This window comes from Amaranthus tricolor, chromosome 7, assembly GCF_026212465.1.
Source record: "Amaranthus tricolor cultivar Red isolate AtriRed21 chromosome 7, ASM2621246v1, whole genome shotgun sequence".
Lineage (NCBI taxonomy): Eukaryota > Viridiplantae > Streptophyta > Magnoliopsida > Caryophyllales > Amaranthaceae > Amaranthus > Amaranthus tricolor.
The window spans coordinates 5,148,767-5,169,738 of NC_080053.1; the positions used below are offsets into that span (position 1 = coordinate 5,148,767).

Below are 20,972 nucleotides of genomic sequence, written 5' to 3' on the forward strand. Positions count from 1 at the left end.
CCAAAATCAATAATAATTTTGGATTTCTAACATGCACTTAATTTTCCCTAGTTAGAGTTGTTAGACTAATACTTGTGATGATTGTAACATATTTGGAGTATACTTATTATGTTGAGCAACATACTTAGTTAAGTCCCATAATTTTACTTGAATTCTTTAAGTAACAAAATTTATATGTTTGTGGAAATACATCTTCTTACTTTCTATTATGGCCGATTTTTATAGATTTATAAGTGATGATTTTCTTAGTTTAGAGATAAAATACTCATTTTATAATGATTTTAGTTTATAGAAAGATTCATGTAAAAAAAAATGTTTACATGAACAAGTTTTAACAAAAACTAGTGGAATAAAGAAATGAGCATAACTTACTCTATACTTGGTGGATTTCTTCAAATTTGGTGTCTATGGAAAGCTCTTAAGATGAAGATTATTTTTATGGGAGATTTGAGTTTATAAACATAAATTTTCAGAAGTTTTAGATGGATTTTTGAAGAAGATTTGATGAGAAAAGAAAGTGTTTTTGCTAGGAATTGTAAGATTGAACTCCTATTGTGCTTATGGATGAATTTAGAAGTAAAATGAAGAGTGAAAGAAGGTTGATGGAGCTGAAAATCTGGACAGCAAATATGTCTTGATTTATCATGAAGAGTGAAAGGGGCTTTGGGTAAAGAGTTTGGTGGAGTGTGTAAGTGGGTTTTGGGGCTAAAAGAGGGGTAATATGGCAGCAAGGGGCTGCTGTTTTGGGGCTGATTTGAGGTGATTTCTATCCTCAATTTGGTCTAATATGGTGTAAGAAAGGTTTATCTAAGATAGTTTAAGGTTTGGGTAAAAATTGTACATGTAACAAGTTATGTAACTTGTACTTCATGTTTAAAAATCACTTGTATGTGTATGAAATATTTAATTTATTCTCAATATAGGTAAATAATATTTTCGGGTAAGAATTATAATTATCCCAAAATGTTATGGGTAGTTGCTCAACTTTAAGTTTTACCTCCAAAGTTTACGTTACTTGTTACACTTCATAACTACGTTACGAGTTGACAAGTTTATTTCTAATCATCATAGAAATTTTTCAAATTACTACCATCACTAATTAAAATTTAATAAGTAATGAACAAATATATAAAAAAAAATTAGGCGCTAAAAACGACTAATGAAATCTCATTAATAATACGACTGTTTCATGTCCGGAGTAAAATCTTGCAAGTTTTGTATTGATGGGAGGGATGATGATCCCTAAGGTTTGGGAACTAAGCTCCCCACTCTAGTGTGCGTTCACATAATAACCCCAGGAATCGACAGATATTAAGAATTGACAGATATTGATTAACTTAAACTTTGATGAAGTGTTAACTTTTATTGTTGTTTTATTATTTTCTTTCTTTGGAAAAACCTTGATGCATTATTTTAATGTTTTTTTCTTTTGAAAGGCTTGTTGAAAAATATTTTCTAAACTAAATATTTTCTTAAAATCCACCAAAGTGTTTTATTTGAATCAGAAGTATATACTCAGTTTATACTGATGTGTGTACTGTTTTATTATTTCTGTGGCCTGTCACTTGGTGGGCGACAATGACTATTGGCAGGTATATATGATGATTGATAGGTTCATCTTGAAATCATGTCTTGTTTTCGTGAAATTTAGTATGTTGCAAGGACATTGAAACACTTATAGAAGTATTTTGTTGAAGAAGATTTTATGTTTAAGGATTGCTTTATGTTTAAGGATTGTATTAATAAGAGAATTTCTAAACCTTGGATCGTAATAAGACTTTATTTAAATTGTTTTAATGGGGTTAATTTGTGTTCGATTCTACCCCAAAACAGCTCAAGTACCAAGTCTTCCATTAGCTTAGGTTATGCTTTCCCCTAAATATATACTCCTAGTATCTAAGGTATTCGGGCTATTACAAATGATCCACCATTTTCTTTTATCTCATCCATATGTACATTTTAATTCTCTTTTAATTTCATCTATACAGTTCATTCTCTCTCTTTATTTATTATCAATATCTACTTTTTTCTTAAAAATCTCTTTCTTTCTCTTTGATGCCAATTTATTCAAACATAGGAGTAGATGTCAAGTTTGCAAATTTGGTTTGAATGAACTTATATTCATTTTATTTTTAATATGAAGTTCAAATTTTTTTAAATTAAGAAATTGGCTTAAATTCTAATTCAGAGTCGGATGTCAGGTCGAGTAAATAGGAGTTGGGTCGAGTCGGAGTCGAAGTAGGGTCGAAGTCGGAATCGGGTCGGAGTATCAGATTTTTTTTTTGAGGTACAACTCAAGTTCGTCTCTAAGTTGGATTCGAACTATGTAATCAGATTCGATATCAGATATTTTTTCTCTAATTTGAATCGAAAAATTTCTTGGACCGGGTCGGTTCAGGTAGATTCAAACTGAATTAGCCTCCCTACCAACAAAAATTCTAATTAGGAAATCCAATTGAGGATCCAGGCGTTTTAAGTTGTACGCTAACAGAAAAAGTAGAGTCCCATTCTCTTCGCCATTTCCAATTTCCATCTAGCAGGCAGCAGCTTTTTCTCAAACCGACTAATTCAAGTTTCCTTCCAAGCTTTGTAATCGTTCCGCTTTTCTTCTTCTTTGTCGATTTCATTTTTTAATCATTGGTTAAATTGGTGTTTGATTTTGCATGTTGACTTGAATTCTCTTTGTTTTGTGTGATGCTGATTTCTTCTTATGCTATCTTCCCTTTTTCTGCTTTCATGTGAATATCAGACATTTGGTTTTTAAAATGCATTGCAATTGTGAATTGTTTCATCTTTTTTGTATTTGTTTTTGGGTTTGTTTATTACTTTGTTGCCAACAAATGCTTTGTTGTAGTAGTTCATTTAGAGGCTTTCGCATTTTCTTGTTTATGATACGAATCCATCCTCAAGATTAATGCTTTTTTTGATTCTGTGAGTAGAAAAGCAATGGAAAGGAAGGATGGTGGAGTGAAGAGAAAAATGAATAATAATTGTCATTTGAAGGGAATTGTTTTGTTTGGTTAGTTAATTAGGTCATTAGAACTTTTTTTACAGAAATTGCTCAAGGTTGTGTTAAGGAACTAAAATTCATTTAAATTGTAGATTTAACTATGAAATCATAAATGAAGAATGTGACAAATCATTCTCAAATTCTCTTCTTTTACCTACTTTTGCAATAATGGTGGAATTGGCTTAAATCCAAACATAGCAACTAATATCCTTGAATTCTCTAGATTTTCAAATGAAATATTGTCCCCAAACATAGCATTGAAGATTTTAGAAACTGGAATCTTTATATTATGACATGAATTGTAATTGTAGCAAGTTATTGCTGGTTGTATATTCCTGTTTCAAATTGTTTTTGATGATGATTTTGCAAAAAAAAGAAAAAGAAAAAAAAAATTGGTAATTGATGAGTGGATCAACTAATGGCCTGTCGCTAGAGGGTGTTAATAGATCGAAAATACAACCAATGAGCACTTTAGTTGGGAATATTTGATTTGGCAGGATGGCAAAAACCTTGCAACGATGCATCTAGTTTTAAATGGTGGAAGTATTGTAAGAAATTAACATTTTTTCTGAAAATTCTTTGATTTTTTGGACTTAACTCGTGAATATTTTATGGGATAGTTGTTCTTATGCTTAATGATTTTGCCGAAACTCTCCAAACATAGAGTTAAGATTGATGAACTTATGAACATTATGTGTCTAACATAGGTACTGTAACTGTCCTATCTTAATGCTTAACTTCTATGAAACTCAGATCTATAATTATTGTTTTCCCTTGCTGCAATTTATATTATTGCAATTTCTTATAGAAATCTTTGACATGTATGTTTTTTAATTGTTTAATATGACAGTTAATTGAGGAGCTATGTCAGTTTATTCATCACACTTCCATTTGTCATATTTCTATGGTGCCACTTCAAATGAATCCAACTTGAGCAAGCAATCGTATAGTACATATGTGCATGTATATAGAGCTGTAGGCTGTTCTCGATTAGAAGCTGATATAAGAGTAACTAATTTAGCCTTGTCCAATCGCTGTAATGCCTTTCTAGTAAAAAGCTATAACAATGAATCGACTAGAACATTGTCCATTTCAGACGATGATGGAGATTTGGAAGATTCAGGAGATGGTAATGTGAAGTTTCCTCCAGAAAACGGTAATAGTGGTGGTGGTGGTGGTGGTAGTGGTGGTGGTAGTGGTGGAGATGGTGATTATGAAGGGGGTGATGAAGATGAAAAGGAATTTGGTCCTATTTTGAACTTCGAGGAGGTAATAAGAGAGACCGAGAAACATGGCGTAACTCTTCCTTCTGATATACTCGAAGCAGCCAAAACCACAGGAATAAGAGAACTCATATTGATGCGATATTTGGAGTTGCAGGTAAATTTTGTAACCCTTTTATTTTTTTGTTTCCCATTTGTTATGATTTATAATTGAGTGAAATCGTTAACTTTTTTCGAAGAATGGTACTTAACAGCCCATTTGATAATTAATACCAAATGGTAGTCATGATAATGACTTATAGTGTAAATTCATGAAACGTACTATGTCATTTCCATGGTAATGAAACTTTGCTTGTAAATTTTTTTCCGCAATTTATCACTACCACCTAATAGCACCTTTCTAAGTGGTAATGTATTGGAATTAATTTTGTGAAGAAAATAATATGGTTGGAGTAGAACAAGTATGACCAATGAATTGTCAAGAGATATTCCCACCAAAATTACAGTAAACTTTGTTTACCATTGCCATTATTTAGTACCAACTACCAAACAACCGATTAATGCCTCTAGTGAAATGTGTCTATATATTACTATGATATTTTATGTGAATGATGGAATTGGTTCATGATGTGTTGCACACATATGTTATTGAATTCAATATTTCTTTCTAATTTTTGGTTGTTTGATTTAAGGCTAAATTGGACACTAATGTGACTTATTATTGCTTTTAGTGAAGGATAATTTAAATCTGTTTTTTATACTTAGGGATCAGTCTGGCCTTTGGGCTTTCTGATGAAACACTGTTCAATGCTCCGTGACAGGATGTTAGCTGATCCTGCATTCTTATTCAAAGTTGGGACCGAGGTATGCTTAATTTCGATTCGTTTTAGTTAAATCGTGCCCTCTTATCATAGTGCGGAATTATGGTTTGGTCACGGTTGCGGTAACGGTCACGAAATAGATATCACTTAATTTTACAGTCAATAAGGCCTATATTTCAGTCACAATAAACCCAAAATTTATGATGCAATCACAATAAGGTGATACCGCCTTGTTTTTTGCACTATGCTTCTTATTCAAAGGAGGGACAGGGGAATTGCAATCAAAAGAAGGTTTTATTTGTTAAAAAAGGTACACTGATTGAACATGGTATGGTAGCACCGCCCATAGGCCTTGTTCCTTTTATACGTATTAATATTTGTCCCTCTACTTTTAATAGTGCTAACACTTTCATGTTCAAATAATAGCTGCATCAAGTCTATTTTTGGACTATAATCTTCTTTGTTTCACAAAATTTTTCTTTTGCTTTTTGTCGATGATTCCTGTTTGAGAATTTCTTCTTTTAGCATTGTGTGTAATTTGATGCAGATAGTAATAGATTCTTGCTGTGCAACATTTGCTGAAGTTCAAAAAAGGGGGAAGGACTTCTGGAATGAATTTGAATTGTATGCTGCAGATCTTCTAGTTGGTGTGGTTGTTGACATAGCCTTGGTTGGTATGCTAGCACCATATACTCGTATTGGGAAACAAACTGTATCAAGAGGCTTATTAGGACGCTTTCAGCATGCTTCTCGTAACTTACCTAGTAGGTAATGGAACTATCTGTGGAGCTAGGCTTTAACTTTTTTTTCATTTGAGAGACACTAGGCGTTAAAAGGAGGAGGGAAAGAAGAGTTGACTTCACCACTCCCTCACCAAACTAAAACATGTATATTTGATAGGAAAATGCTAAAGTTTTGGTCCTATGTTCCGACTACATAAGAACAAATCAATGTGAGATCGTTAGTAAAAAGGTACTATCTTACAAGTAAAAAATGCAATTATAATGATCATCCACATATATTGATCTCCTCTATTCATTCCTATGTATTGTCATATGCTCTTACAAATTGCAATTTCTTTAGTGTTATGTTATCCAGGTCTACCTCTTTTTCTTCTAAGCTTCTCAAAGTTCCAAAAATTCACTTTTTTAAATGATGTATTTTCGGTCTTTATAACAAGACCAAACCAGCTTAAACAGTTTCCCCCCATTCTGTCTTTAATTTTAGCAACTCCAAGACAAATTCTTATGTCTTCATTTGAAATTGTATCCTTTAAGATTATCTACTCATCCATGTCAACCACTTCCTCCTCCTTAGAATGATCTCTTTTGAAATCCCGACATTGTAATGTTAGTCTAATAACAATCTGCTCGTAATATTCCAATCCTTAGTGGCACGACTGGATCGCATAATATATGATCATAACTCTTCATTTGTGCCAATTGCAATAAATTCTATGCTTTGTATATCGATCGATATCTTTGTTCTTGTAAAAAATTTGAGCAACGGTACTTGAAACATTCATTTTGTAGCAGCTCCGTTGTATCTAACTTAATAACACTTTTGTTATGATCATCTGTGCTAAAGCGACATTCCAAGTTATCTTCCGTGCTACAATGACACTCCATGTACTTTGCCTTCCTAATAGTGAAAACATGACTACATACCTATCATTGAGGCGTAAAACAAACTCGCATTTTAGGCTAATACAAAGGTTATCACATGGTTTTGGTCGGCGTATAAACGATTGCTTTCCTTCTTTATTGCATCACCATAACTGTTTTGTAATTGCAACCAAAATCACATATGTTAATTATGGTCTTACTTCGAATTAGTTTAAACCATTCACTTCTGCAGCTTAATATTGACCCCGTCTCTAGTTTCGTTCACTAAAACGATGTCATTGGAACAATGTGTACCATTTAACTTCTGCCTTAATAGATCTTGTTGTTTCATCTAGGACCGATGCAAATGGAAAATGCTTTAAAGGAGGACATCAATGTGGACCAATCGTTATAAATAAATCTTCAGTCCCTTATCCACATGCTCTAACATTAGTTTGTACTTCCTCATACATATCTTGGTCTATATTAATATACTTATGTGGCACACCTTTATTTTTCATAACCGACCAATGTACACTTTATTTTTGTCATACACATTCGCGATGTCAATAAAAATAATGTGCAAATTCTTTGTTTATTTAGTAATGCCCCATATATTGCTGCACTAGCTGGATAGCTTTCATCGTAAATTATTACGCCATAATACCAAATTGGTTTTCGGATATGCTTGTTCATTTTCTCCTACAATGTTGTATCATCCTTTCCCATAGCTTAATGGTGTCATCTCCTAAGCTTAATTTCCCACTAGATTGAATAGTGGTGCGCATCTTGTTTGTTTTGTAACTTGGTGATATAATGCTTATCCTTTAGTCTTTTGGCATTGTGATTATCACCATATCTTATCAAAAAGGTTGGTTAACAAATTTATTCTCTTCCCCTAAACATATCCAAGTATCATTAAGAATATTGTCTTTCTTTGCTTCTTTTTTTAATAAATACTTCTACTTCTAGTTTGTTTCTTTGACTTATAAATTCGTCGTTCTCTCCTACTTGACACCTTGATATCAATTGAACAACTTGCCAAGATACTCCTTCCATCTATCCATGATCCCTTTATGTTAGACAATAATATACTGTTATTTATTCTTGACATAATTTACGCTACTAATATTTTTTCGTACTGCTTGTGCCCTTTTTGTCCATCCTACAAAGATCTTTCTCCCCTTCATTCCAATTTAAATTGTTGCATACATTCTTGTACATTTCTAAATGATCTCAAGTACTGCATGTTTTGTCTTAGTTTTAGCTTCCTTGTATTCTGCAATGCTCTTCACACTCGTACATTTTTCTAATGCTAAATAGCAATCTTTCTTTTCCTTTATTACGACCGTTACTTCCCCATTCCACCTCGTTATCTTCTTTTTCACCATCATACCTCCGTTTGCTTTTCCTGAAATGCTCTTTCCTGAATGGTACAATACATCGTCTTCGTCCAACGCAAATACATGTCCTCATTACTTGTTGAATCTGTTTCTTCAATGGCTTTGTCAACAAAAATTTTAGCATTCCCTACTCTTAGGTCCACCATTTGATTTACCCTTGTTGGGAATTGGTTAGATACTAACATTGAGGACTAGAAGTTTGTGTACAGTAAGATATATCTTTAGAAAATTGAATTAATTTTAAGAAAATAATTTTCTTTGGTTTCCTTGTCTTTCCTAAAATTGCCCCTCCTTCCCCTAATCAATTTTCATCATTAAAATTATTAGTTGCAGAATTTTTGAGGCCATAACAAGCTTTGTAATGTTTCTTTTCTATTGGCATACACCATAAACCTTCTCCACAACTAAGTTTTACTCTGTTGGAACTGCAGCGTCTTTGAAGCTGAAAGACCTGGATGTAGGTTTTCAATACAACAAAGGATTGCGGCATACTTCTACAAGGTATTGAAGCTGCACTATTATATAAATTTTTTCTCTAATTGATGCAGTCCCGTAGTATATAGTAAAATTCCTTTGACTTATGATTTATGTTCACGGTGAAATATATTGTCAGTAGCTAGCAATAAAGATTACAACAACAATACCAAAGCAACTACCATTAAAATTGGAAACGACATTAAAAAGGAAAATCTACTTTTAAAATATCCCACCTTTAGGTGGTTTTTTTTTTTAAAAATCCCACCTTTTGTTTATATTTGAAACATCCCACCTTTATTTCACAATTCCCAATTTCTTTTAAAGGTCCAAAATGACTCATAACTTATTGAGCAACGACATTTGACAAATAAAAAAAAGAAAAATTTACTAAACCATGTGTCAGGTTGGGATTGGAGCTTGTTTTTAATAAAAAAACTAAAAAAGGAAAAAGTAGTAAAAACAGAATAAGAAAAAAGAAAAAAAAAAAATAGTAACCTAGCCTTCTACCCTCAACACACCACACTTTCACTTTCCTAACATCCCTGCCTTCGCTATACTCACTTGAAAGAGTCCCATCCTACTTCCCTCGAAACCACCACCCCACTTCACCTCCATTTTCTCACTTGGAATTTCCCCTATCCCGTTTAAGCACCCAAAGGTCCCCCACCTCCCTTAAAACCACCTTCCTTGAAACACCTCTTAAGCTGGATTGGAGGAGAGAAGATAATGGTGGGGGTTTTTTGATGTAGAGGATAGTTGTGACTCGCCTTTTAATGGTAGTGGTGTGTGTGTTAGTGGTGTCAATGTTATTTAGATGCGCGGGTGGTTCAAGCAGTCGTTGAAAGGGGGTTGCTGGGATGTGTGAAGGTCGCTTGAGAGGGAAAAGAGCTCGTGGTGGTAGAGGGGGTCATTGAGGACTAGGAAGGGTGGAGGTGGTTGAAGGGAGAGGTCAGGAGGGAGGAGGTTATTTTTTGTTTTTTCTATATTTTTTTATAAAAATTAAAATAGACTAGTATAATAAATTATAGTGTGACACGTGTTTCTTTTTTTTTTTTAATTTTTTTATTTTTTTTTATAGGAAACCAACTACTATAAAGAAAAACAAAGAAGTTCTTTAAGTCTCCAAAGCTCTAAATTTCTATTTTCCTTATCGATTGGCTAATTTTCCGTCTTTGCACATGCCCGAACCATCTCAAACGATTCTCTTTTATCTTTCGATATTTTTAACTCATAAACCATTCTTATATATTCGTTTCAATGTTTATCCCTCAAGGTATGCCCACTCATCCATCGAAACATTTGCATTTCTGCTACTTCTATATTTTGACTATGATCTTTTCTAAAAGCCTAAATTTCTGATCCATATAGTATCGCCGTCTAATGGTCGTTCGATAATACTTGTCCATTAACTTTAAGGGCACACTTCGATAACATAGTATTCTAGTAATCACTCTCTATTTTTGCCACCCACACTTAATTATATGGGTCACATCTTATTGGATTTCCTCACTATTCTGAAATATGGACCCAAGGTATTTAAAGTGTCTACTTGAAGCGGTTTTTTTCTTTACTAGCTTTGTAGTGCCTCTCGTTATCGCATTTGTACTAAAATTACACTCTATGTACTATGTCTTGCTCCTACTTAGTCTGAAATCTCGCGACTCCAACTATTGTCTCTAGCATTTAACCCTTCCCTGATCTCATCTACCAAAACAATATCATTAGCAAAAACATGCACCTAGGCACATCTCTTTGTATCTATCGAGTTATGTCATCTGAGATTGCTACGAAAAGAAAGAGGCTTAGGGCTGAGCCTTGATGAAGGCCAATTGTGATTAGAAAATCCTATGTTTCCCCTCCACATGCCCCAACACTCGTCTTTACTTTTCTATACATATCTTGCACTATATTAATGTTTTTCTTTGGAATACCCTTCTTTGACATTACCCACAAAAGTACTTTTCTTGTAATTTGCTGTATGCTTTTTCCAAGCCAATAAAAACAATGTGCAAGTCTCTTTTTCTTGCCTTATAGTACTCCATCATTTGTCACATAAGATGAATTGCTTCCATTGTAACTCTCCCTGGCATAAATCCAAATTGGTTCTATGATATGGAGTTCATCTCCTCATACGTATCTCTATCACTCTTTCCTATAACTTCATAGTTTGGCTTATTAGTTTCATTTCATGATAGTTGGAGCAATCTTGGATATTTTCCTTTGTTCTTATAAATGGGCACTTGAGTACTTCTTCGGTCATTTGGGCATCTTGTTTGTCCTCCAGCTGTTATCGAATAGATAGTTAGCCAAGTTAATCTAATTGTTCCTAGGCATCTCCATATCTCATCAGGCATACCATTTCCCTTAACTATTTTTTTAGCTTCATTTTCTTTAACGCCCCATCCGCCTATGATTTTTGTATTCTTTGCATGACTTCTCTATTTTCATCTAACGTAGTGATTATTGCGTCCCCTATAACATTTCCTTGTTCTTCATTAAATAGTTCATCGTTAATGTTCTCGTCCTGAACTAGAATGTTCTTATCCTTATCCTTAATACACTTCACTACACCTATGTTATTAGTTTTGGCTTGCTCCCTCATGGCCATTCTATATATATCTTTTTCGTTTTTAAGAATCTAGTTTGTCAAACACATCTGTAAAATTTTTAATATCGCATTTTTTTCTCCTTATTCTTAATGCAAGTTATGGCAGCCAATAAGCAAATACTTTGTTTTGATTTGATGGAAACAAAGCAGAAAACAAATTGGGGGATGAAATCCTCCTAGGGAGTGAGCATTTAGGCAGACTAACAATTTTATATCAAAAGCAAATTGCTAATGTGAGTTGATGCCTTCACTGTTTGCTGATTCAAAGTTTAGACTTCAGAATCTGGACTCTTTAGTCTTAAATTTGGAGTGGACGTCAAACAAAATTTTAAAATGATAAATTGGAGATGTTGAAAACAGAGCTTATAGTTTTTAAAGTTAATTGCTTACAGATCTTGAATAATAGTTTTTAAAGTTACAGTTGCTAAGGTTGTTGATTAGAGATGTTGAAAATAGAGCTGATATTGTAATATTACACTATCCACATACAGGGTGTATTATATGGGGCTGTTGGATTTGGTTGTGGAATAGTTGGTCAAGGCATTGCAAATATGATCATGACTGCTAAAAGGTAACCTTCTGAGAAACTGTCCATATGCTTTGTTTTCAATCTTATTGCATGTAGACATCATAGTCAAATCATGTTCATGTCACGCTAGGAAGGTAGTGTATCATCAATCCCTAAATTTTTGCGTGCTTTGATTGCATTTGAAAATTTATGTATTTCCTTATGGGCTATTATACTAGTGAATTGTTAGATGCTTTATACGGATCAATAAATCATGGTAGAACTTTAGGATTTGTTTAACCATATATTTGGAATTCTTCATATAATCTAGAAGTTGAGAATTATGGGAGACTATGTAATATCATTCGATTGAGAATCATTTTTTTTTTTTGTTGAAAAATACACATTTACTAAGTTAGGCTGCTGCCTATGAGTTATATGGAATCCGATTTGATATTTGAAGCATTTCTGAAAAAATGAATTGTTTTTGGGATTGGATGATCATGAAAACCTTCTATGTTTTAGTTATTTACATTTCATTACTATTTTCGTTTGAATTTACTCTTTTGGACATTATGCATCACCGGTTCACCACCCATGGAGATGAATGAAAAGTTCACGAAGAGCTAATTTTGGGGGTTGATCTAAGAAATTTGATACATCATCCATGAACAAAGAAAAATTCATGACATGATCAACAAGGCTCATTACTGTCTCCTATTTAGCCTAAGTGTCCTATTTGATTTTTCATACCTGTCATTGTATTAATTCAATCCTACTTATAACTAGTTACGTATGCCTAAAACTTATAAAAAGTTGACATTAATGAAATTTACATTGAGAAAAATCAAATAAGATCCCCTCATAGTGCAAAAATAAAGCCGCATCACCGCATCACCGCATCACGACTGTATCGTTATGTTTTTGGAGTTTTTTACAATTGGAATGTAGGCCTTATTGACCGCGAAATCCAATCGCTATCGTTATCCCTTTTCGATGGAGTGTAAACTAATTAATTCTATCTCAGGTCACTTTTCGGTAAAGTAACAAAGTAGCAGTTTTACCCATACACTTACGTTGCGACGTACAAACTATAAGTTGATTAAGATGGAGTATGAAATAATTAATTGTACCTCGGGTCATTTGTAAAGAAAGTAACAGCCAAAGTGTATGACCCTTGAATTCATTTTCCTTTTTAATTTAAGTTCAAATTTATCCCTTCTCGATGGAGCAAAAAATTTATTATTAATTTGTTTCTAATAATAACAAAATATAGTAAAATGATTCATCAAATCATACGCAGTTCTTATTTACGTCAGTTTGGTTAATCAAAAACAACTTCTTTATTATTACAAAGGTAAGATTGTGTGCATCCATTCCCACCAAACCTTGTCTAGGTGACAAGGTTAGGTGAAAAACGGAAAAAAACGTTTAGGGTTTTGATTATGGCTGAATACAATTTGTATTATTTTTCTGAAGAGTTACAAGCATGGTTTATATACACTAATCACCATTCTAATCTAGGAAGGAAAATAAAGACTAAATAATATAATTCCTAAAATACAAAATATTCTGATTTCCTACACTCCCCCTCAAGTTAGGTCGTATGGTTCAGCGAGACCTAACTTGCATATAGCACTGTCAAATGATTCCGAAGAAACTGCTTTGGTGAGAATATCTGCAAGTTGTTCCTTTGAACGAACAAACGGGAGATTGATGATCCCTTTCTCGAGTTTCTCTTTGATGAAATGCCGATCAATTTCAACATGTTTTGTGCGATCATGTTGCACTGGATTACCAGAGATGCTGATGGCCGCTTTATTATCACAAAAGAGATTACAAGGCCATTTCTGTGGAAAGTTTAATTCTCCTAGAAGCTTCCTGATCCACAGTACTTCGGTGATACCCTTCGCAATTCCCCGAAATTCTACTTCTGCACTAGACAGTGCTACTACTTTTTGTTTCTTGCTTTTCCAAGTGACCAAATTTCCCCCGACAAGGGTGAAATACCCTGATGTTGACTTTATGTCATCTTTATCACCAGCCCAATCTGCATCTGTAATTATCATTTTTACCAAACAAGAGTCCTCTGCTACTTGTACTCTTCAGATACCTCAATATTCGCATTACGACAGTCATGTGTTGAACTTGTGGCTTGTGCATGAATCTATTGACGACACCAACTGCATATGCGATATCAGGTCTAGTGTGAGAAAGATAAATGAGTTTCCCTGCCAATCTCCTATAACGATCCTGATCTGTCAGTTTCTCCCCTTCAATTATCTGTAACCCATGTTTTGCTGCGATGGGTGTGTTGCTGGCTTGCAGTCAAGCATGCTAGTCTCTGCCAAGAGATCTAGGATGTACTTTCTTTGACTAATGAAAATTCCCCTCTTTGATCGTAGAACCTCAATACCAAGAAAGTATTTTAGACTTCCTAAGTCTTTCATATCAAATTCACCTGACAATTTTTCCTTTAATTCCCGTATCTCATCTGCATCATCACCCGTGATCACCGTATCATCCACGTAATTGATTAAGCATGTAATCCCATCTTTTCTTTTCTTGAGAAATAGTGTATGATCTGAATTACTCTGTTTGTACCCGAACTTCTTCATTGCAGATGTAAACCTCCCAAACCATGCACGAGGAGATTGCTTGAGGCCATATAGAGCCTTTTTGAGTCTATACCTTTCTCTTAGACTGTATGTTTCCGAGAACCCTGGGGGAGGTTTCATGTACACTTCTTCTTCTAGTTCACCATGTAAGAATGCATTTTTCACGTCGAATTGATGTAAGGGTCAATCTTTACTTGCTGCAATCGAGAAAAGAACTCGGATAGTATCAATCTTGGTTACTGGTGAGAATGTCTCAGAATAGTCTACACCATATGTTTGAGTGTACCCCTTTGCTACTAGCCGAGCTTTGTAGCGTTCAATGGTTCCATCTGCATGGTATTTGATAGTAAACACCCATTTGCATCCTACTGCCTTTTTCCCTTTAGGTAGCTCACATTTTTCCCAAGTCTTATTTTTCATCAGGGCCGATATTTCCTCCTCCATTGCTTTCTTCCACTTAAGATCCTGAAGGGCCTCTTCAACATTTCTCGGTATTTTATTGGAGTACAGAGAGGTGTTAAAGGCTAATGCTGTCTGAGCTAAGGATTCAACATCGTTTCGGTCTACAGGGTATCGAGATCTTTTTGCCTCATAATCTGGATCATATCTTTTTGGGGGAACACCCCTTGTAATCCTCGGAGGTAACTCATACCTGTTAGACAACTCAGTACTTTGTTCATTATTAGTTTCAACATCGGATTCTGCATCTTCAGTAGTAACATTATCAATCATTACATTATGAGAAATATTACCAATTACCTCAGGAGATTCAAGAGAGTCAAGATGCTCAGGAGCTGGAGTGAACTGAGGAGTAGAAGAATGAACAATCATTTCAGAGGCAGTGTCGGTGGTGTAACCTACTTGCTCTTTTGGGTCTATCCTACTAGGAAATATGAGCCAACTTAGATCCTCACTATGGTTCTCCCCCTGAGATCGAAGCTGGGGAAAGTAGTAGGAGTCCTCAAAGAACTCACAATCTAAAGTCACATACATCCGATGTGACATGGGATCAAAGCATCTGTACCCTTTTTGGGTGGTTTCGTATCCCAAAAACACACATTTGACAGCACGGGGTTCAACCTTGGTCCGTGTTCGTATGGGAAGATGAACATACACAACACACCCAAATACCCGAGGGGGAAGAGAATTTGAAGAGGGAACATCAAGGTGGGTTTTAAGAGTGTCTAGAGGGGTCTGGAAGTGTAAGGCCTTGGTAGGAAGGCGATTGGTTAAGTAAGTAGCAGTGGCAAGAGCTTTTGGCCAATATGATGCAGGAACCCGAGATTCAAACATGAGGGAGCGAGTAATTTCAAGAAGGGTTCGGTTTTTTCGCTCAGCGACACCATTCTGCTAAGGGGTATCAGGACATGTAGTTTGGTGTATAAGGCCATGATCATTAATAAATTGTTTCATGTTTAGATTGACATATTCCCCCTCATTATCAGATCTGAGAATTTGAGGTTGAGTGTGCAACTGGTAACAATCATGTTATAGAAGGTAACAAAAACATCAAAGACTTCAGATTTTTGTTTTAAAAAATATACCCAACTCATACGAGTGCAATCATCAACAAAGAGAACAAAATATGAAAAACCATGAGAATTGAAAACAGGAGCTGGGCCCCACACATCAGAATGTAATAGCACAAAAGGTTTATGAGTACGGGATAAGTTAGGAGAATACGAATGTTTGTGACTTTTTGCTAACACACAAGATTCACAGTTCAAAAAATTATTACAACTATGAAGTGATGGAAAAAGACGTTTTAAATAACACACTGATGGATGTCCAAGACGTTTATGCCATATCCTTAGTTGGTGATTAGGAGATCCACGAGCAAGCGATGTATGACCTTTGTGACCTGCCTCATCCACATAGTATAATCCTTCTCTCTCAGTACTACGCCCAATGATCGCTCCTGTTTGAGCATCCTGCACAGTACAACCATTAGATGTCATGAGAACAGTACAATTTAATTCCTTAGTTAACTGACTAATAGACGGGAGTTTATGAGTTAATTTAGGAATTAAAAGACAATTTTTAAGATGTAGAGACGGGGAAATATCGACAGGTCCAGCTTTAGTAATATCAACAAATTCACCATTGGCAGTCTGAATTTTATGGCGAGGAGTATGTGTGAAAGAGAGATCAGTTGGTTCATATGTCATCGTGTCAGTCGCCCCACAATCAAATCCATGTCGAATTTTTTTGCTCACATAGTAATCCCTTATTGTTATTTAAAGGTGGAATGGATTTATTTATTTGGTGGGATGAGGTGTGGGGGTATCCGGGTATTTGGGTGGGAGTGGGGTTATTAGTGTCCCTATAAAAGGAGCTAATTTTGGTAATACCCCACCCCCCCCCCCCTCTCTCTCCTGACTCGGCTTTCTCTCTTTCCTCCTGTTTTCCGCCATTGTTAGAGTCCTTTCCAGACTCTTCTTTGCTTCCATGACTGCTGGTGTATTTTCCCTTACTACTTGCATTACCTGTCAGATTATGGAGATCGACGGTGGGCTCTTGAGGTGTTTGCCGGTTGCCGGAAAACTCAGTAGCAAGGTGAGCCTTGCCGCCGGTACGGGAAACCGTGGCCTTGGTGGCGACTCTCCGGTGCTTATGTTCTTCCCACCACTCCGGGTACCCTATTAGCTTGAAACATCCTTCTTTTATGTGCTTTGTACCTCCACAGTGAGTACACTTAAGGTGAGTCCGATCTCCATTATCATGCCGGAATGAAGTTTTTGACCGGCTTTTGATGGCAAGACCTTTGCCGGTCTCTGAAGGACTCGTTCCTAGTGATGAGGTGGTACCCATGATACCACGTCGTGCTAGTTCTCGACGAATCATGGCGTACGCCATTTCGATTGTGGGTAAAGGATCTTGATTTAGCAAATCACGCCTTTCTTTGTCCAGATTTTCGTTTATGCCAGCCAAGAACTGATAGAGCCTCTGTCTCTGGATAAATGAATTAAATTGTGTGATGTCCTCAGAACACTTCATCGGATTTGGCATCCGACGATCGATTTCCTTCCACAGTGTATTGAGTTTGCCATAATACACTTCAATTGATTCATTGTTCTATTTGAGACTTGCTGCTTTACTGCTTAGGTCAAATATTTGTAACTCGTCCTTTCCACTACTCAGGAGAGTCTCGATCCCTTTCCAGAGATCCCATGCCTTAGTGTAATCAAGAAATTGATTCACTAGATCTGAGTCGATATTGGCTATAATCCATGATAAAACAACCGAGTCCCGTTGTTTCCATTGTAAGTAATTTGAGGCTGTGGGTTCCGGAGGGACGTCAATGATGTGATTGAGACGTCTCCTTCCTTCGATTGCAATCTAAATGAGTTTACACCATTTGGTGTAATTTTGGTATTTTAATTTTTCGGCTACTCGAAGGTTAGTTGATTGTGGTTCACTTGTGGGATTATTCTGTTTGGTAAGCTGTTGAAAGTATTGGAACATCTGTTCCATTTGTGCAACTGAGATAAGCTGCTGGTTGTTTTGGTTTTTGTTCTGTGTTTCGTCTTCCATTGCAGGTAAGGGTTAAAAAGGTAGATGATGTTGCCGAAAGAAATGTATCGTCCCGAAACTAACCTTTGGCTCTAATACCATGAAAAACGGAAAAAAAGTTTAGGGTTTTTATTATGGCCGAATACAGTTTGTATTATTTTTCTGAAGAGTTACAAGCATGGTTTATATCACTAATCACCGTTCTAATCTAGGAAGGAAAATAAAGACTAAATAATATAATTCTTAAAATACAAAATATTCTGATTTCCTATAATATATTCTGATTTCCTACAATTATTACAAAGGTAAGATTGTGTGCATCCATTCCCACCAAACCTTGTCTAGGTGACAAGGTTAGAGTTCTAGATGGGGGTCATATAATAACATAGGGGAAAGGAACGTTCGTGAAGAGTCTACGTAGTAAAAAAAAAGAAAACATTTTGGTGAACAAAAAAACCATGAATGAGAAGGCTCTTACAAGTTACAACTGATATATATGCATAAAGCCAATATGCTTTCCAAGTTATAATTTGTTGACATTAGATCACATAACTTCTGTTCTGTTTTGTTTTGCTTATGTCCATCACTTTTGTCCTTACATGTTTTGTTCAATTTAGTACATTTCACATCTGTTGGAGAGAACAAGCCTGAAGTATATTGTAAAATGCAAACTTTTGTGTTGATTACATGGAATAAAAATATAGCCATTCCGTTATGTAACGGCCACTTTATAAAATTATTTGAGATTACTTTACCACGAAACCTCGTTATATAACCAGTGATTTAAAACCATAGAGTAACCGCCATTATAAGTTGTTTATAACATATTAGCCATTATCATCTTAATTAAAAGTGTATTAGATTCTAAAAGGTCTAATTTAAGCTTTAATTTAGATAAATGTTTTAGAAATCTTGAATTACTATGACAAAATGAATTTTTTAAGTTATCAATTCATATTGTGACGTCTGTGAAACAATTCGTAACACAACAAGGTGCCGGGTCCACGACATTGCGACCGTTACCGCACTCCGACGACATCCACGATCTTTTTCGATGGTTGATTAGCAACATATTAATTAGAGACATCTAGCACTTTTAAATAGTTTAAGTATGTTTTCTCTTACTTGAATTCTTTGACATTGTTAAATCTTATGCTGTTCCCCCCTCCTCCAAAGGGAGCCATTGCTTCTGGGCTATCTCCCTCTAAAGTCCATGGTCTTTCACTAATGTGATTATTTAATGTCGATGGCTTTTCTTGATCAGGAACATTAAGAAGTCAGATGAGGATATACCTGTTCCTCCACTTGTAAGAAGTGCTGCTCTCTGGGGTACGTTTTAATTTATGCGATAAACATGCGGAATTTTCATTGTTATAACAGACTCCATGCGTTCATGAACTTCCTTATATTCGACATTCACAATCTTGCACATGAAGTTAACAATCTTGTACATTCATCTTTCTACTTGTTTTCTTTGATCACACTGCTGCCCTTTAATAGAATACTTCTGCTTGGATTTAGTTGATTCGCCTAGTGTTTTTAAAATTTTTAAGGCTCCGCAAAAGACCAACCTTGGACTTATGTTCTTACTTATTGACCTTGTTTGATAGAGAGGATTAAGAAAAATTGTATAGGATTGGGATCATATTGGAGGTTTTGTTGGTCAAATCCACGGTTGAAGGTGTTTGGTAAATAAAGATTAGGGTGGGAGACTAGGCTAAATCCTTCCATTTTTAATTCGATACAATAAGAGCATTTTCTGTTAATTTGATCAAACACTTAAACAAACAATCCAATCAATTAGTGAAACCTGTTAACTAAATCCACTATCAGTTGTTAGTTAATGTGATCTTTTTCGTTACCAATTATCTGTTTATTACCATTTTGGGATATATCATATTTGTGCGTATCAGGGTATGCATGACTTGAATCAGTGCTTTTTTAAGCCACTATTAGCCCCATTATACTTTGTTAAGTGAGATTTATGTTGGTGCATGGGAAAAGGCAAATTTGGACATTCAAGTCTATCAAGTGAATATGAAGTTGTCTCTACATGTTTTAGAGTTGGTGGCATATAGGGATGTATCGAAATCTTGTAAGTACAACTTGCATATCTGATCATGAGTTGGCATCTTAGCGTTTTCACACCATCCACTCATGACTAGTACTGTGGTGGGTTTAGAGTACTGCCTTGCTCAACGAAAAATATAGAAAAGATTTGAAGTTAATGGATTAAGGATAGTTGCCTTTCTTCTAAGCCAGGTACCAAAGTCTAGGGTGGTTAGATGTATTAGCCTTACCCTTGTAATCACCAAGTGATTGTTTTCGGTTGATTCTTGATTGTAAACATAAATATCTCAAGGGTTTCTGCTCCTTTTGGTTATTTCCTGTTTGTTTACCCAATACATTCGGAATTCTGACTTGTCGTTCAGTTTGCACACCTTTAATTCCTATTACTCGTCCATGTTGTTAACCTGAATGTTTGGCTGTGCTTACGGTTGTTGCTCGTGCTTTCTGAAACAGGTGTTTTCTTAGCTGTATCTTCCAACACACGTTATCAAATAGTTAATGGACTGGAGCGCGTCGCTGAAGCATCGCCGTTGGCAAAGAAGGTTCCGCCTGTTGCAATGGCTTTCACTGTCGGAGTGCGATTTGCCAATAATATCTATGGCGGTATGCAATTTGTGGATTGGGCTAAATGGAGCGGTGTGCAATAGCATGGTTGCGCTTTCTCAAAAGTGTGAGCATGCAACTGTTATGAGCTGATCAAGTCCAACAGTAGAAATAGGAATTTTGGTGGGATGAATTAGAAGCAGTGCTAGGAACCAATGTAGAAATGTTGTTTTAAACCAAAAAAGGTTGAAACAGTTAGCTTTATCTTATTACATTAGCTTATCTTTCTTATCTTATCAACAGCAATAAAAACGCTATTAAGTGGCTCCTACATAGGTTAGAGTTTAGGGGTATTGCAAGCTTAATATTTTTATACACTTGTTAGTAATATAAAGGGTTGTTTGTGAGTGACCCTTGATAATAAATATCGTCTGCAAATTCACATATTTTAGAAGTGTACATCAGCATATGATTTAATCAGTTATTTCACTCTAATTCATTATAATTAAAAATCAAAGAACTACAAATCTATACCTCCGTCGAAATAAGAAATTATTTATTTTTATAATTAGTT

The 20,972-nt window shown here is 35.3% G+C and overlaps 1 protein-coding gene across 3 annotated transcripts; it reads left to right on the forward strand.

Moving 5' to 3' along the window:
* The first annotated feature begins 2,334 nt into the window (after positions 1-2,334).
* On the forward strand, positions 2,335-20,844 carry LOC130818906 (protein RETICULATA-RELATED 1, chloroplastic-like). 3 transcript variants are annotated; one of them, XM_057685166.1, is made up of 8 exons: positions 2,335-2,589; positions 3,861-4,390; positions 4,999-5,097; positions 5,602-5,822; positions 8,493-8,562; positions 11,638-11,717; positions 19,050-19,114; positions 20,309-20,844. In XM_057685166.1, the coding sequence occupies exons 2-8, from the start codon at positions 3,875-3,877 to the stop codon at positions 20,500-20,502; spliced, it is 1,245 nt and encodes a 414-aa protein (XP_057541149.1). In that variant the 5' UTR covers positions 2,335-2,589; positions 3,861-3,874; the 3' UTR covers positions 20,503-20,844. The 3 variants fall into 3 exon arrangements, with proteins under 3 accessions (XP_057541149.1, XP_057541150.1, XP_057541151.1); XM_057685168.1 differs by having other exon boundaries at positions 2,431-2,584; XM_057685167.1 differs by having other exon boundaries at positions 2,335-4,390.
* The last annotated feature ends 128 nt before the right edge of the window (positions 20,845-20,972 follow it).